Here is an 18,736-nt window from a genome sequence, read left to right on the forward strand (position 1 = left end):
CAGCACCTGGCATGATAGTCTAGCACCCAATGTCACTTTCTGTGTATATTTGTTGAATTAATTAACGAACAAACTATCTACCTGTGATAAGTGTTACCTGATCCGCTGCATCAGTGCTTTCGTATAGTCCATTGATCTATAACTCATTAATTGTCTTCTCCACTAAAGGGAGAGCTCTGAGAATCACAATAATTATTATTCAACAGTACTCTTCCAGTGTTGGACACTCAGTAACTGTATGTGCATAAATGAGCACATGAAGGAATGAATGATTACACAACCAAATAAATAAATAGAATTCAGTGCACATACCTGGATGTCATCTGCCTGTGGGTGGAAGCTAAAGCCATTGGATTGGGAGGAAGATAAAATGGACAGAACGAATGAGATGACAATCATGTGATGACAGTATTTCAGTTATTAGTGTATGAAAGAGCTATAGCCCACCCCAGAAAGTAGGGAAAAAATATGACAAGGAAGAAACCAAACACTGAGATTTTTGCTTTTCATTTTTGTACTCCTTCATCCCTCCTTCCTTCCCTGTTTTGTTTCCTTCCTTTAACAGCAGTCAGCAATATCTGATGCCACAGCTAAGACCATCAGGTGAGAACTAAAAATGGCCAGTAGATTTTATAACCAGAAATCACCCATGGGTGACTGTAGAAAGAGTAGCTGGGAATGACAAGGGTTTGAAGCTAACTGCAGAGGATGGGTACCATTTTTAAAGAAGCCTGGCCATGATGAGAAGGAAAAAAGGCTTGATTCTTAAAGCTACAGAAGAATATAATTTAAGAAAAAATTTTAATGAAGAGAATATAATTTAAGAAAAAAATTTCAATGGGAGAGGCTAAAAGAACTGGCCAAGGACAAGGACAAGGAAATGTCCAAGAGAGGATAATTGAAGACTTACTTCTGCCATTGAGACAGAAAACAGGAGTTAGAGTTGAGACTGGATGCAGAAAGGTGAGGGAGTTCTTACCCCATGCCTTTGTTTTCTCTGAGAAATGGAAAGGGAACTGATCTGTGAGAGTGAGTCAGGGGTTTTGGGTAGGAGACATGGTAGGAGGAGGTGACCAAGGAGACTCGGAAAGATGGCCCATTGACCATGATATATTTCAGAGTCCCAGTCTAAGCCGTCAGAAATCTTCTCCAGCCCCAGTCAGCTGCTGGGTATTCACACAGAGCAGAGAATGTTAGGATGATCCAGATGAAAATTGCAGGGCCTGAGGGAATTTGTAAGCTTGCTTAAGTGATAGCTCATGGTGCTGGGCTGGATAGGGGAAGAAATGAATTGAGGAAGGGTGTCCTGGAGTGGGAGAAAATTAAGAGGTCACAGGACTGCAGGTCTTGAGGTCCAAGAATATACAAACACATGGAGGCACGCACGGGTGCATGCGTGCACACACACGCACACTTCACTAGACGTGTTCATGAGCATGTGACTAAATACCATCAAGCCCAGATTTTTGGTCTGCTTAGTAAGGGGATGATTTAGACTAAGTCATCTCGAATCTTTTTTGCACGTTTTATTCTCAAGTTTTTTAATTCTGAAGCTGTATTTGTTTTGGAGTGAGGATGTGAGGATGAAACAAGCACTAATTGACTTCTAAAGGAGTCATATTGATATTCTCTAAATCTACCTTGCATTGGTGTGAATATTATGAATTTTGCAAAGGGTGAAGTGTATGTATGCCAGGTATAATTACATAATTAAACATCTTTTTTATTCTTAATAAAATACTAGAGGGATAGATAGTGAGAGGATTGTTATGTTAGGGATAAAAGCTCTATAGAATAGTAGAAATAATAAAAGCTACAAGATTCTGAAGTGAGGGAAATATTGGGTACAATGGTAAAGAATATTAGAGGATAATTGGGAACATTTGAGGAAGAAAAACTATAAAGATTTGAATTTATGTTTAAGCATTTGAAGATATTTCTAAGTTTCATTAGGTTGGGATTGAAAATGTATAACATAACAAAATACAAATATATAATCATAATATTTAGTGTTATGTAACATGACACAATGTTATGTACAACGTAACTATCTTATAATAAAGCAGTAAATTTATTTAAAAAAGAAACAGGTTCCAAAACTAAAAGATGCTGCTCTCCAAATAAGCTCCATGAAGGCAGAGGTCAATATCTGTTTTACTCACTACAATATCTTTGTCATATAACACCCTGTGTGGCACATGATATTGGTGATGGAACATTTGAGGAACACGGAGAGTAGAAGGAAGATGGTATAGTTTCACAATGTAGGCAGAATTAGTAAGAAGTAATAAATTTTAACAACCTGGAATTTTTAGAAATTCTGTCTTGGCTATAGAGATTTTGTGTTCGTTCTATGATAAAAATAATCACTACATTTATTTAATTATAATTAATGTAATATTATGCCTAATGCCTGATGATAGAATAAAATGTTTTAGTGAACCTGTCCATATCATATTAAATAGATCAATCCATTTGTATTACATTTTTCCCAAGATCATTGAAATGCTCCGTAGATTATTTCAAATATTCTTTCTCTTCTTAGTGAAGTAGTGAGAGGAAATGCATAGTTATTGTTATATAAAACTAGAATTATATTCTATTCCTTTCTACTCAGTCTTAGATTGTATCTACCAGACCATGGAGGAATGAAAATTTCCTCTTAAGACTGGCAAGATATGAGTTTGTAATTGACGTTTTTTATTTTTGTGAGAGCCAAAAGAATAGTGTTTCATCTTTTATTAAAGTTTAACATCATGTTCTGTATGTATATAACTAGACTCATCAGTTGGGAAAAGAACATAGTCAACTGGTTGACAAGAACTTATGCAAAATGCAAACAAAATATAATGGCATAGGATAAACTCATTAAAATTAGTGGTATGAATGATCTTCATAAGGAATGATGGAAATGACATGATTCTTTTCCCAAGGGAGAAATGAAACCACAGGATTATGGGAAGAATTATTTTCAAAATGCGTAATAATGCAACATCACATTTGTCATTCCAGATAGGAAACTGAATACTAAGTAAAAAACAAAGCAAAACAAAAATACACATGTAAGCAACTCTATGCGCCAGCCCCCTGTGGTTGAGAATAGACAGAGTACTGTGACTGAGCACAAGCTTTTAAATCAAAGAGCAGTCCACAGAAACTGTCATTTGCCGACAAGTTTACAATTATGTCATTAAATCACAATCAGAGATGTTAGAGTAAATAGAGGATGTGGTAGAATTGCACAGTCATAAGATTTTTTTTTTTTTTATGGGAGGCTAAATAGGTTAACATTCACTGTGGGAAAATATCATACGACTTTTGAAAATCAGGCACTTCAACCCATGAGACTTTTATTTAGCAAGATTATCCAAAAGAAATTTTACGTTTTGTTTCTACCTTAATCTAAAGGTTATTTAGGCATCTTGCTTTTAAATCATAGTCTAACATGTCCATAGGAAAAGGAATAGAAAAACAGATGATTGGATTCCAAAGGGATAATTGCTAAGGTTCTCTTTTTATTTTCCTTAAGGAATCAATTCCAAGCTTCAGTTTGAAATCATGCCAGGTGCTTCCTTTGAGTCATTTGAGATAAATCCTGACACAGGAGAGGTAGTGACAGCCACCACCCTTGACAGAGAAGTTCAGGAATTCTTCACCCTTCGAGGTAAGGAATCCTTTGACTGTGCTAAAAAAAAAAAAAAAAAGAAGAAGAAGAAGGCGGCAGTGGGAGGTTCAGCGGCGAATTTTACATCAGGAGTGTCTTGCATTAAAATACCGTTCACTTAGGGCAGGCCATGATGGCTCAGCAGGTAGAGTTCTCGCTTGCCATGCCGGAGACTCGGGTTCAATTCCTGGTACCTGCCCATGCAAAAAAAAAAAAATATATATATATATTTTATATATATATATTATATATATAAAATATATATATTATTTAATATATATATTTTATATATATATTTTATATATATATATGTATGTATGTATGTATTATCGACTTAGTACTGTCTGATGAAGACTAGTGAGAGCGATATATTTTAGGTATGAATGAGTGGCCACCATCCGTTCCATCTTTGTGTTCCCTGTCAGTACTCGTCCGAGATGGGGGAGCCCCTTCATTGTCCAGCACTGCGACGCTTCTCTGCACAGTCGAAGATGAAAATGATCATGCGCCAGAGTTTATCGTCCCCAGTCACGACACTGAGGTTCCAGAAAACCAAGAGCCAGAGGTGGTTTACACTATTTTGGCCTCTGATATGGATGCTGGCAAAAACGGAGCTGTCCAATATCAAATAACTCGTAAGTACTTTCTTTCTCAAATCCTGCCCCCCACCCCCCAGGATACTGAGTTGGCTTTCACCAGACGTTGGTTATGCTGTATTTGATATGTATCGCCGTGTCTATAAAATACGAACCTGGTAAGACAAGATCAGTGCCATCTCTGCCTCCTTTCCACAGCTACCCTGAACCATCCCATTCTTTAAAAAAATCTGCCCTCAACAACTCCTGTGATTTCTTTTTTAATCTACACTACCGGTAGTAGATGTACAAATACAACAGAGAACATTTTTTTTCTTCCATAGGATCTGGTTTGAAAGGATGTATGTCCCCTAGAAAAGCCATGTTTTAATCTTAATCCCATTTTGTAAAGGCAGCCGTTTCTTCTAATCCCTATTCAGCACTATATGTTTGAAACTGTAATTAGATCATCTCCCTGGAGATGTGATGTGATCGAGAATGGTTGTTAAATTGGACTAGGTGACGACATGTCTCCATTCATTTGGGTGGGTCTTGATTAGTTTCTGAAGTCCTATAAAAGAGGAAACATGTTGGAGAACAGGAGATTCAGAGAGAGCCAGAGAAGAATGACATAGCCACCAGAAGCAGAGAGCCCACTAGCCAGTGACCTTTGGAGATGAAGAAGAAAAATGGCTCCTGGGGAGCTTCATGAAACAGGAAGCCAGGAAAGAAAGCTAACAGATGATGCTGTGTTCGCCATGTGCCTTTCCAGATGAGAAAGGAACCCTGACTGTGTTCACCATGTGCCTTCTCACTCGAGAGAGAAACCCTGAACTTCATCGGCCTTCTTGAACCAAGGTATCTTTCCCTGGATGCCTTAGATTGGACATTTTTGTAGACTTGTTTTAATTGGGACATTTTCTTGGCCTTGAAACTGTAAACTAGCAACTTACTAGATTCCCCTTTTTAAAAGCCATTCCGTTTCTGGTATATTGCGTTCTGGCAGCTAGCAAACTAGCATCAAAAAAATGCTTAGGAATCCGATTTTTAAAATTCAGGATACACATAAAATGATCCTAGAGCTGAGGAGAGAGTAGTGGACTTCAGAGACTGCTTCTGCTGAAGAGATGCTGTTTCAAAGTCTTATGAAAACAGTTTTGAACTAGCTTCTGGAAGCTTTCAGTCTCTATATGCTTAAACTTGAAGAAAATTGTATAATCAAGTCACATGTTCTCTATACTTTACTCCAAAATGAGAATAGCTATATTGCAATTTTTTGAACTAAAAAAAGATATAAACTTGTATATTATATACACAATTTATGAAAAACAAAAGTAATAATTACCAAAAAATCTTATATCTTGAAAAGGTAGGTGATTTAATATTTGGGAAACACTTTTCCATGAATCTCAGTGAACACCGACAGAAATTTTACATAGATTGGATAATTCTTATATGCTATATTGTTACCTCTTTTTGTTAAACTAATGTTCTGTGTAAACCTTTCATGCTGGTAAATACATATTTGCATTTGTAATGATGTCTGTTTCTCATTGCATTGCATCATTTCACCCAATCCCCCCCCCCTTTTTTGTATTTTATACTCATGTATTTTATTAGCAGTCATACAACTGTGATATCTATCAATCTTTGCTCTTCCTTTGTGGTAAAATTGCAGGATTGCATAGGACAGCATCACAACTTCATACTATTGGAGGAGTGTGAGATAGGTTGCAGGTCTCTATCAGTTCTGCTAAACATTTGAATTGCATGGTTTAGAACCATATATGAGTTCTTATTATTACTTAATCCTAGCACAACTTGTTTTAGTCATGCCTGCAATTTCTTCATCTTAACAAGTCCTGTGTTTAAACAGCACATGTCCCGGTTAACATTAGCTGCGATTTCTGAACCTGATAGAAGTGGGGATAAACCCGTGAACGTGATTTCTCTGCAACAGCAGGTCGCAGTTTAAGTGGAACAAATAATGGCTTAGCCCTGTCTGCGATTTATTGGCCATTTCTGTTCGCATCCCTCTGGCTGCATCAAGTGACTCTCCCTGTTGCAATTCCATGGGTCCCACTGGTATGGATGGATTCTCTTCCACTGCACATATTTGCACCATCGCTGAGTATTTCTCAGTAACTAGCTGGATGTTGGAGTTTGCAGCACTGCTGGTTTGCTTGGCCGTAAGTTTGGTATAACTTTTTGAAGTGTCCACGTTTTCTTAAGGTGAATGGGGAAATCTGTCTGATGTTGGTTCTGTACTGTGGGAAACCCTGACTTGTTCAAGAATCTTCACATAAGCACAGTAATGCAATTGGTGGTTATTCCATCAAATGTGATGACTGCTTAATTCAGGGAAGGTCCATGAGTTAGGAGCACCTTTGTCAGCTGGATAGTCACGAGGCTGGCACAGTCTCTCCAGGTTCTGGCTTGCTTAACATCTCGTGGTGAAGTCTGCTGGGCTGCAAGAATCTCCAAACATCCGTGTCTCTGTTTTCCACGTGTCCGCATCTGTGCCAGCCCTGTTGTGAAGTTTCTGTCAGCTCTGATGCTTCTGTCATTTCTGTTGTTTCCTTAGGCTCTGTCATTTCTCTCGTTTCTGTACCCTCTGTCTCAACTATCCCCTTTTACTGTCATTTAAATATTGAACAATGTTATTGTTATAAAATGCCATAGTGAACCATACTTACACAATCATTTTCTTATGGTAAGTATAAGTGGAATAATATTGTCAAAGGCATATATATTTTAAATGTTTATGCATATTGTCCTACTACTGGCCAGAAAATGATAGCCTCTCAAACTAACTTACATAAATATGCCCACTTCTTATCTCTTTCTCAGCTTTGCAGCAGAGTAGATACTTTACCTCCTCTGTAAGTGCCACCTATTTTCTAGAATTTCTTAACCAGAGCTAGAGTTTTGTTTGTTTTAGTTTCCAACCTCTTGTGCACTGATTCCTTTCTAAAATAAAATAAATATTAATTACTAGGAGGGGAAAAAAGCCAAAGTCATATAAAACACAGGTCCCAATTAGTATTATTATTAGATTCTGCAGATGTAAAATTATTCTGTCAAATTGCTCCAAAATCCTCTAAATTCTTACTCTCAATTTCTGTATTTACCTCCTTGAATTGGTTACAAACAATTCACAGACTGGCACCCTTCCACAGACCATGTTTTGACTAGTACTGCCTGTATCTCCTTTGTTGCATGCAAGGACCTTCATTTTGATCATTCACATATATCTCCTGTACTGTCAACATTGCCTGTTTTTCTGCCCTTTCCCTATCAATATTTAAGTATATGCCAATCTTTCCCAGTATATGCCAGTATATGGTGGTCTTAACTCACTGTCTTCTTTTTCTTAACAATCAAAATAGGTGTCTACCCTCTGTTTTCTGTGTCTTTAATTCACGTTTGTTACCTAGCTTACTACAATATATGTTCCACTGAATTCACTCCACTGAAACTGCTCTTCTGAGGAAAGTTTTTTAGTTGGTTTGTTTGTTTCTTTGTTGTGGAATTGTAGGATTTCTTTAAATATTCTGGATATTAAACCCTTACTGGCTATGTGGTTTCTAAATGTTTTCTCCCATTCTGTCAGTTGTCTTTTTACTTTCATTCTGAAGTCCTTTGATGTACAAAAATTTTAATTTATCTGTTTTTTCTCTTTTGTTGCTTGTGCTTTGGGTGTAAAGTCTAAGAAACTATTGCCTAACATGAGGTCATGAAGATGCTTCCTTAGGTTTTCTTCTAAGAGTTATATAATTTTAGTTTTTATACGTAGGTTTTGATCCATTTTTGAGTTCGTTTTTTTGTGTATGATGTGAGATAAGGGTTCACCTTCATTCTTTTGCATATGGATATCCAGTTTTCCTAGCACCATTTGTTGAAGAGACTATCCTTTCCCTATTAGTGGACTTGACACCCTGTCAAATGTGAAGGTTTATTTCTGAACTCTGTTTCGTTCCATTGGTCTATATGTCTGTCCTTGTTCCAGTACCATGCTGTTTTGATTACTGTGGTTTTGTAATAAGTTTTAAAATTGGAAATTGTGATACCTCACACTTCATTCTTCTTTTTGCAAGATGGCTTTGTCTGTTCATGTCCTTTACGTGTCCATATAAATTTACTGACTCGTGTTTCCCTTTCTCAAAAGAAGACTGTTGTAATTTTGACCGGAATTACATTGAGTCTATGTCTCACTTTGGGTAGAATTGATATCTTAGCAATATTTAGTCTTCTGATCTATGAACACAGACCATCCTTCCACTTATTTAGGTCTTTTAAAATTTATTTTGGCAATGTTTTGTAGTTCTCTGTAAATAAGACCTTTACGACCTTGGTTAAATTTATTTCTAGATATTTAATATTTGTAGTTGCAATTGTAAATGAAATTTTTTTCTTGGTTTACTCTTCACATTATTCGTTATTAGTGTATAGCTAACTTTTTCATGTTGATCTTGCATCCTGTTACTGAATTCATTTATTAATTCTCAAAACATTGTTGTAGATTTTCTTATTTTTTAATGTAAGCATTTAGAGCTATAAATTTTCTTCTCCGCCCTGCCTTTGTGTATCCTATAAGTTTTGACATGTTGTGTTTTCATTTTCATTTTCCCCAAGGTATTTTCTAATTTCTGTTGTGATTTCTTCTTTGACCGATTGCTTGTTTTATTGTGCTCTTTAATTTCCACTTACTTGCAAATTTTCCAGTTCTCCCTCTGTTGCTGATTTTTAACTTCACACCCTTGTGGTTGAGAAGATTTACGGTATGATCTTGATCCTTTTTAATTTATTGAGACTTGTTTTATGACCTACCATGTGCCTATCTTAGAGAATGACCCATATGCACTAGAGAAGAAAGTGTATTCTTTCTTCTGGGTGAAGTGGTCTATATATGTCTGTTAGGTCTAGTTGGTTTATAGTATCATTCACGGCTTCTGCTCCCTTACCAATTGTCTTTCTAGATGTACTACACATTACTGACAGTGGTGTGTTGAAATCTCCTAATATTATTGTAGAACTGTCAGTTTCTCCCTTTAAATTTGTCAGCATTTACCTCATATATTTTGGGGATCTGCTAATTGGTTCATATATGTTTATAATTGCTATGTCTTCTTGTTGAATTGACCTCTTTAACAGTATATGTTGATCTTTTTTGCCCCTGAATCAAAGCACTTTAAAATATATATATGAGCAATATTTTATATATAAATTTTACTGTGTTTGGCACTTCTTGAATGCATATGCTTGTACGGAATTTTATCATAATGTTACTGACTTGCTCAAAGTATTGATTTTTTTGTTTTACTTTTCTGCAGTTAAAATATGTGTATAAATTGAAATTTTAAAATTAAAGCAAATGCCAATGAACAGAAGAATGTAAGTTTAAAAAATTTGTTTGGATTGAGCTACTGTTATGATTATTATAAGATTAAAACAACAAAAGATTGTATTCCAAATTTTGACAAATAATTGTTAAGCATAAAGTAGATTTTTTTGGAAATGCGTATCTTAATGAAATTGATGGGTGATTGTTTTCCAATTCGCAACATAAATCTGGGGATACATATCACATTTTGCTAGCACCAAGTCTATGACTGTTTTTCTTTGTTACAGATGTAAGTTCTGAGAATCCTTGTTCGTATTTTTTAAAATTGGCAGAGGAGTGTTGTTATAGCAGTAACAGTTCTTAAATACCTTCTCAGTTATATGTCGGAAATCAAATAATAGTCTTTATTTTTATTTATCTACCACTTGGATACTTGAATACTTCCTACAATCCAGTTAATTGCAAAGACCCTTAAAACTCCCATTCACAGGTACTCCCTGGAAAGCTTCATATAAACCTGCACGTACTCACACCTCCTATTAAAGACAACTGAGCTAAACACTCTTCACTCGTTCAGCTAAGCCAGATCAAGAATTCTTCCTCCTTTATTCCTATTTTTCCACCTTAATATCTTTGGAATGTGTCTACTTCCTCAACCCCCAAATTATTTCAGAACCTCCTTAATATTCAAGTAGCTTACTGAAATAGCATCCTAACCTTCACGTATTCTAATCATGCTTCCATAGCTACCGTAGTATTCTTCCCAAAACAGGCATTTGATTCATGACACTTTGCTGCATGGAAACCTTCAGGGACTCCCGCTTGGGTGTCAAGATAAAGCACACACTCTTTGGTAATTACACAGGGCCTTTCGTGTTTTGACCCCTACTTACCTCCGAATTTATGCCTTCCCCACTGCCAGCCCTATCCCTGCCCCTGCATGCAAATTCCCAAGAAATTCTGTGTTCTAATCACACTAAAATATTTGTAGTCCGTTCATTTCCAACTTCTTGGGACTTCACATAGTTTCTTCCCTCTGCCTGTAACTCCCCTTTAGAAGTTAGTTTCGATGTCATTTTTATAAGGAACCTGACCATCCTAACACTGGGCTAAGTGCCCTTCCAGGTGCCTGTGCATGTGAATTTTTACTGTTCTTTTGTCACTGATCTGTCTTTCCTCTTAGACTAAACCCATGGCACTGAGTTTATGTCTTACTCTCCTCATATTCCCTGTATCAAGCCCATACTTGATACACGGTAGGTATTCATTAAATGTTTGCTGATTGAGTTATTTTATCAACCATAAGTACCCCAGAAATCTAGGTTTGTATGATCAACCCTACTTTGAGTACAATTTAACTGTATGGTATCTTATCCACAAATACAATCCAAGTCCAGTCTTCTCACCCCCAGCACTACCTATTACTATTCTTTTCCGTGAGTACCATTTTATGTTCTTCCTCATGTGTCTCTGGAACTTGGGTTCTAGTAGTTCCCACATTTGGGGGCTGACATTTCATCCTGCCCTTCATCTGAGAATATGGTGGGCAAGTCAGTAACTGCCTTAACCCTGATTTAGTTATTAGAAAATTTACTAGCTAATTTACAGTGTTACTTTAAAATAGCTTTAGAGGCTTTTAGTCCTTGTGTCTGATTTTAACTTTCATCCCACTTGGCATCATGGAAGATAAAGAGCAGATTTTTTGAAGGGTACAGAGATGAATAAAACCTTGTCTTTTTTTTTAAGATGTGAAGGAAATAGACAAGTGCCCAGACAATTCTAATAGAAGTGTTAGGATTCGTGCACCAAATGCCACGAGAACCTAGAAGAGGAAGCTTATTGTAAAGAGGAACCTAGAAGAGGAAGCAGGCTAAGTAAAATTTATATTGAGTAATATTTAGGAAAATTACAACTATCCTAATTTTTAATTGAGATCTAAAAGTGGAAAATTTAATCTAATTTCTTACCCATGACTCCTATTGTTTTACTTTTTAGAAAGCATATTTTACTCCTTTCCGAAGGAAAAAATCTGAATATAAAAAGTTGTAGCTGCCAACACACAAAAGTATCAGACTATTGCAATCAGCTGAAGTAAGCATTCTCATTATTGATTGAATCAGTAGATACATATTGAATTATATTATGCTGTTTAACCCCCAATAGAATAGAAGTTTCATGAGGGCAGAGACTCTATCAAGTTCACTGTTATACCTCCATTGCCTATAAACTGCTGGTATGTAATTATCAAGAATGACATATTTGTTGAATGAATAAATGAACAAATGAATAAGCATCATGTTAGTGAGAGGTTGTGACTTTTTCAATTCAAATGATATTTGAATGTGTTTTCTTCAATAGATGGAAATACTGATGAGTACTTTGTTATTAATGAAACGTCAGGAGAGCTCTCAACCACTCGTCCTTTAGACCGGGAGCAAGTCAACAATTTTACCCTCGTCATCTTGTGCTCTGATCTGGGAGACCCACCTAGAAGCTCTACAATGCAGCTGCAAGTTAGGGTCTTAGATGCCAATGATCACAGCCCTACCTTTCCTGTGCTTCAGTACCAGTCCTCTGTGAGAGAAGATGCTGCAGTGGGGACTGTGGTTCTTGTGCTCTCCGCCATGGATGAAGACGAAGGCCTCAATGGGCAAACTGAGTATTTTCTGACTGATGAGCCTTCTGGTGCTTTCATCATTGATCCTGCAGCGGGCACATTGAGAACTGCTCATACCCTTGACCGAGAGATCAGGTCTCAGCATATATTTAAGGCTGTGGCCAAAGACTGTAGTGTCCAGGGGTCAAGAAGCACCACTGTCATTATAAAAGTGCATGTCACCGATGTCAATGACAATGAGCCAATTTGGGAACAGAACCCCTTTGAGATTTTTCTTCCCACCCAGTCACCTGCAAATCAGACCGTTGCCACTCTGAGAGCTGATGACCCAGACCTGGGACCCAATGGAACTGTCGTTTTTAGTTTTGCAGAATCCCAGTTGATGTTTTCTATTGATAAATATTCAGGAGAAATTCAGCTTCAGCAAAACCCATCTTCAGAATATTTTCCTATCTGGCTGCCGTTAACAGTTATGGACCAAGGGGTCCCGACAAGGACAGCCAGTGGTCTTTTGGTCATTCACATGGAAGGAGAAGATGTAAAGATTTCCTTCACTCACCATGTATATGAAGAGACTGTTCCTGAAAATTGTGATGCAGGTGAGTGTCCCTTCATGTGTTTTGTATATCATACATGTTTTGGCAAAAAGCTTAAAACTAAGGATTATTCAACAAGAGACCTATTGTGGATTTAGTCATACATTTTTAAATGTAGCCAGGTTTTGGTATGTTAATTCTTATCCAAAATATATTTTTAGAAAAATATACTCAAATACAATAGAATAAAATCTCTATTTAAAGATGGCAAAAAGTAGTAAAAATATTGAAAGAGGTATGTTTCAGAGCTCTTGAAGTTTCAGTTAATTTTAGGTTCAAAAAAAAAAACCCTTTTATTTAAAATTGTATGGCTCCTTAACAACTGTACGTTTCCTGAAGTGCTTTCTTAGAGGTTTAATGAAAGATGAAGTTTAAGGTCATGGTTAAGTGACTATCTCTTCCTGGGTTTATATTCTGACTCTTGAAACATTGCTTATTATATAGAAAGCATGTAAAAAAAATATGAACCATCATTAACATCATCATCATCATCATTATTGCTTTATTTTGATCCAGTCAACAAAGGCTTTCAAAACAGTGTAGTGATATGCAGTCTTCAAAGAATTCTGTGCAGATAACACAGCTCAGAACAGGCTTCTATGGAGCTAGAACTATTTTCTTCTTACAATGCTAAATTCTTTTTCAGTTCTTTCCCCACTCAAATTTATGGCATAATGGGGAGCATGGAAAAACAAATGGGTTCATTTGAATTTACCTTTCCACCAGAATCTTTCTCTTTGAAAACAGTTATGAACTGAAGGAAATTCAGTCTAGTTGACTATGTCTAAGTGGGGAATAGAGAAATTAATCTGATCTGCCCAGCCTGCCAGAGGGTAAGGCCAAAGGGCTCCAGAGTTTGGGAGAAGCAGAGTTCAGTGGATAAAGGGCTGATTGATGTGTGCTCTTTCCCTGCTCATGTCATTTTCCTTCATTTTATCATTTCATAGTGCTTCAATTTGACTTTATCTAGACCCATATAAACCTACTATTTAAGACACAGCCTGCATTTTTCTGGAATTGATTTGTGCTGTGGATTGAATCATGCCTTTCACAAAGACGTCCTCAAATCCTAAACCCCAGTTCTGTGGGTCTGAACACATTTGTAAATAGGATATTTGAAAATACGGTTAGTTGAGATGAAGACAAATGGAATCAGGGTGGGCCTCAATCCACAATGACTGGAGTCCTTCTAGGCAGAAGACATTGGCGTCCTGGGAGACAGATGGGGGTGGAGTCAGCCTGTGACGGGGCAGTAGTTGAGCTATGGCTGTGAACCACCACGTGAGCTGCAGACCACGTGGCCTGCTCACACCTGGATTTTGACCCATGGGCCTCCAGATCCATGAGATAATACCTTCCTGTTGTTTCAGCCTTGGTCGTTGTTATAGCAGACCTAGAAAACTAAGACAATTTATTTCATAGCGAACATCTTTTTGTAACTGTCATTATACATTATATATCACCTTCTCTATACATAACAGCATTTAATATTAAATAAAGTATATCTTCAGTTGCTGATAATTAACCTGACTTTGAACCTCTTTTGAATTACGGTTGTACCATGGGCTACTTCCTCAAAAGGCCTCTTATTGATCATAAACATAATCAAGAAAAAAAAGTCATTAAGAGAAACTGCAGCTGTCTTCATTAAATGAAATAATAAGTCCAAAACTAGTCAGCAGTTTTCAGCCTGTATTCTTATTATATGAAACTTCCATGTAAGCATTAAATGTTAACCAATATGAAATATTTCTTTATAGCTACATTTCTAATCCTCTTTATTAAGAGGCATATATCCTAACCCCAGAGTAAAGCCTGATAGAAAGTAAACATTTTCTAAATAGTAATAATCAAAATGCAATGTATTAATTAGTCTTGAAATTGATGTGAATCATAGACTCTTTAAGTCTAGCCTTTGTCTCTGGTGCAAATAAAGACATTTCCCCTGAAACATCCCTGGTGTGCAGTCTTTCAGTCTCTATTTGAATACTTCAGTACTTGAGAGTTTAGGATAGTGGTTCTGTGAAACTAATGATTGATGGAGCTTCTGCTTCATTAGTTCTGGGGTCCAGAAATTGTTGCTACTTTTAATAAGCGCTGAAGGTGATTTTATTGCATTTCAAAGTTAGAAAATCCTTGATTTGGGAAGTCATTCAAATGCTGAATCCAGATCTGCCTCTTTTAATGTCTGTCTACAAACCTTGGTTCTGTCCTCCGGAGCACACTTCTGTGCTATACAATCACTGTTCAGATATTTTATTCATCCTTGCAATACATCTTTTACTAAGTATTTATTATATATCTGGTGCTTTTCTACTGGAATATATTAATTAACTAAAAGGCAAAGATCCTTGCCGTTGTGAAGCTCACATTCTTACAGGGATCGAGAGAGAATATCAATAAACATAAGCAAAGTACAGAATGTGTTAGAATGCTTTAAGTACTATGGACAGAAAAATCAGAGCAGGATAAAGAGGAAATTAGGAGTGCTGGGGGAAGGGATAGATTTCCATTTTAAATAGGTAGTAAGGATAAGTTGTCATCGAGAACATGACAAATATACAAAAGAGAGGAGGTAGCCATGTGTATATTTGGAGGCAGAGTTTTTCAGACAGAAGGAGACATTGTTGGGAGCCTGCCTGATTTGATCAAAGAGTAGCAAAGACAACCATGTGGCTGAGCTAGAGTAAGCAGGGGGGAGAATGGTAGGAAATGAGACCAGAGGACTAACATACCATGTAGACCCTTGGAGGCACCCATGGATTGAATCATGCCCCCCAGAAGACATGTTCAGATCCTCTACCCTGGTCCTGTGGATGTGAATTTATTTGTAAATGGAAGCTTCGAAGATCCCCTTAAGATGAGGCCAAACAGATTCAGGGTGGGCCTTAATCCAGGATGTCTGGAGTCCTTATAAACAGAGGAAATTTGGACACAGTCACCGGGAGGAGACAAAAGGAGACAGCTGGCCATGTGATGGAGGCAGACATTGCGTTACAGATTGCTGGCAAGCTATCATGGGGTTGCAACAGACTTCAGACTTCAGGGAAAGCATTGCCCTGCTAACACCTTGATTTTGGATTTCCAGCCTCCGAAACTGTGAGAAAACAACTTCCTGTGGTTAAAGCCAGCCAGGCTGTGGTGTTTGTTGTAACAGCCCCGGCAAACTAAGATGGTAGCCATTAGAAGGATTTTGGCTTTTACTCTAAATAGTTTTGCCTTCTCTAGTTCATTCATTTTCACTTGATAAAGTTTCCAACTACTCTCAAATAACACTCCCATCAAATATAAACTTTCCAGAGTAATAGACAAATATATAATTCCTCAGAAGAATTGGCATGAAAGTCATTGTTATTATCACAGTTTTCCATTTTAATTAAATGAAATTCCTAAAGATTTCAGCAATGTATCTAGGCATTTCCTAATCCATCTAAGATCAATTTGTTTGCAGAATTAAACCTAAAAAAAAATCGAGAAGAAAGTAAAGTATTTCAGTATGAAATTAAATGATGGATTACTAATAATATTTGTGGTTGAATTCAGAAATGATTCGATAATAATACTAATAAAAACCTCTGTGGAAGGGGAAAATAGGCACCTGTTTTCATTTTTGCAATGTATCCTTCATCTGTACGTCACAAGTTCACTCTGTTGATGGAAGGTTACCATTATGAGAGGAAACCATGTTGATTTAGCCTGTTTCCCATCACTCAGGCAGCATCTCACTAATCTTGTATGCACGCACCCCAATTCCATCCTCTCTCAACCATCACGGTTGGGCTTAATCATTATGATTAACAGCAGCCTGGTCTGATGTAACATGTTAAGACAAAAGACCGGGCCCTCGGCTCCCACACCACCGTGTTCCCTCCTGGAGGTGGGGAGCCGGGGACCCTAAGGCTCTGGCCAAGGCCACACAGGCCGAGGCACATGGGCCCACTCCGGGGCCGCAATTATCCATCCCACTTCAGAGGCTGTTTCCTCTGCCCATGTCCACCCTCCCCGATTCCAGTATACTCTGGTTAATAATGTTCTAAGCCAGCTACAGAGACAATCGTATGAAGAAAATGAGCGTCTTGTTGTTAAAAAACTAGTGTCGGGTGCTATTATCTAGTGCTTTAGGGATGAGTTTGGAAAAAATCTGCAAAAAGGAGGTGAAGCCAATGAGATTAATGGTCATGAGAAATGTGACGGTTCAAAGTTAGACTCTATTGCAAATGAAAAAGTGGTTACAAAGATCTCTAAGAGTCCCAGGAAGCTGAGGAACTCTTCAGGTACTGCAGTCTCCCAGAGACTCTGAAATATGTGGGGTGCTTCACTGAGATCAGTATTCTGGCCAGGCTGATAAATAGACCTCCAGATGCAGGCAAGAAGGCATCCCACCATCGCTTGAACTGGGACCTGTGCTAACTCCCCTTCAGGACCAACGATCAGTCATGGGTGCGAAGATAGCCGTGGAGCACCCTGACTCCAACAACAGCTGTCTGGTTGTGCCCTGGGCACATGCAAGGCCCCCTGAAGCAACAGGACTTCCCTGCATTGGGAAGGGGTGCCATGGAAACTCAAGGACTCCAGAAGGTGATTTTTCCTGCCATTCTACCAGTGTGGATTGCCATTCTTCAGATCTGAAGGGCAACAGTCAAGAAGACATGGAGAGGGAGGGCCACAGTGGCTCAGCAGGCAAGAATGCTTGCCTGCCATGCCAGAGGACCCAGGTTCGATTCCTGGTGCCTGCCCATGTTAAAAAAAAAGAAGAAGACATGGAGAAGGAAGTTGTGGAAATAGCAGATGGGTGGTTTGGGAATAAAAATAACATGGACTTGAAGTTGCCTGGAGTCTCCAGCAAAAGCTTGTGAAAGGAAAAAGAATCAACCTTTGAAAGAACACCTTGGTGGATTTTTTTTTTTTAAAAAAAGCAAGGAAAGCAACAACAACAAGGTGTCTCAGGAGAATGTTTTCTTAATGAGATGATGTGACCATTTGTGTTGCTTGCTAAGAGAATCAAAATGCATGTACCAGAGGTTTACTTACATATGATTTATTTTGCAGAGCAGTGATGTTACTTTGACTGATAAAAAGGCAGTAAAAATGAAATATAATTGTTTTGATTATAAGCTTATGGTTACAATTAAGGTGATTGATGTATTTTAAAAAAAATATGTTAAGGCAGAAGACAATATTACTTTCTTACCTCTAAAGGTACTTAAAGATCCATTCAGAAAAGTTAATGAGTAAATGGATGGAAGCCTTCGTTGTGCTATCTGTGTTGTGTTTTCTTTGACAGTTTTCTTTGACATCTGATCAGAGTTGTCCTTCTTAGTCCCCTTATTTTTAGAATTACTTAATTCAATTAAATTTGACTTTTATCTTTTAATAAATCCTAACACTAAAATTTACTTATTAAATATCACACCTAAGGATAGTCAGAAATACTTCTGGAAATAATATAAGCATATGTTATCCATAAATATCCAGGTAGGTATACATTACAAGACATCTGAAGCAATGAGTTGGAGCTTCCCTTTGAAGAGTAAATACGGTACTTGTGAAGGGCAGAAAGTTGAGATATAAATTAAAAGCTGCAGCATACAATAGGAAAGAAAAAGGGGAAAGGAAAGAATGACAGGTAAGCCCCTGTCCAATCTGATTAGATGCAACTAACCTATAACTGGATTGGCAGTATATATTTTTCATTTGAAAATAAAAGTTAATTAATATTACAAGCATGTTGGGGGAAGGAATCATGCTGGCAGTTAAAACATGTTATTGAATAATTTATATTAAGGGCATTCTAACACTAATCAATGAGTTTACCCTTTTACAAACTCCTGGAATTCAAAACCAAATTAAAAAATAAAATCATCTATGATATAATCTGAGAGTCTATATTGAATTTACAATACAGGCAAAAGCTTTGGCTTGAAATTTCTATCAATATTT

The 18,736-nt window shown here is 37.3% G+C and overlaps 1 protein-coding gene and 1 pseudogene across 1 annotated transcript in view; both read left to right on the forward strand.

Moving 5' to 3' along the window:
• The window catches only part of DCHS2 (dachsous cadherin-related 2), a 300,220-nt gene that overhangs the window by 231,917 nt on the left and 49,567 nt on the right, over positions 1-18,736 (forward strand). Inside the window, exons 11-13 of the mRNA XM_077139745.1 lie at positions 3,530-3,664; positions 4,090-4,299; positions 11,942-12,799. Coding sequence (XP_076995860.1) covers positions 3,530-3,664; positions 4,090-4,299; positions 11,942-12,799 — 1,203 coding nt within the window. The remainder of the gene's footprint in view (positions 1-3,529; positions 3,665-4,089; positions 4,300-11,941; positions 12,800-18,736) is intronic.
• On the forward strand, positions 13,001-18,097 carry LOC143665922 (phytanoyl-CoA dioxygenase, peroxisomal pseudogene; annotated as a pseudogene).

The sequence above is a fragment of the Tamandua tetradactyla genome, chromosome 22 (genome assembly GCF_023851605.1).
Source record: "Tamandua tetradactyla isolate mTamTet1 chromosome 22, mTamTet1.pri, whole genome shotgun sequence".
In the NCBI taxonomy this organism is placed as follows: domain Eukaryota; kingdom Metazoa; phylum Chordata; class Mammalia; order Pilosa; family Myrmecophagidae; genus Tamandua; species Tamandua tetradactyla.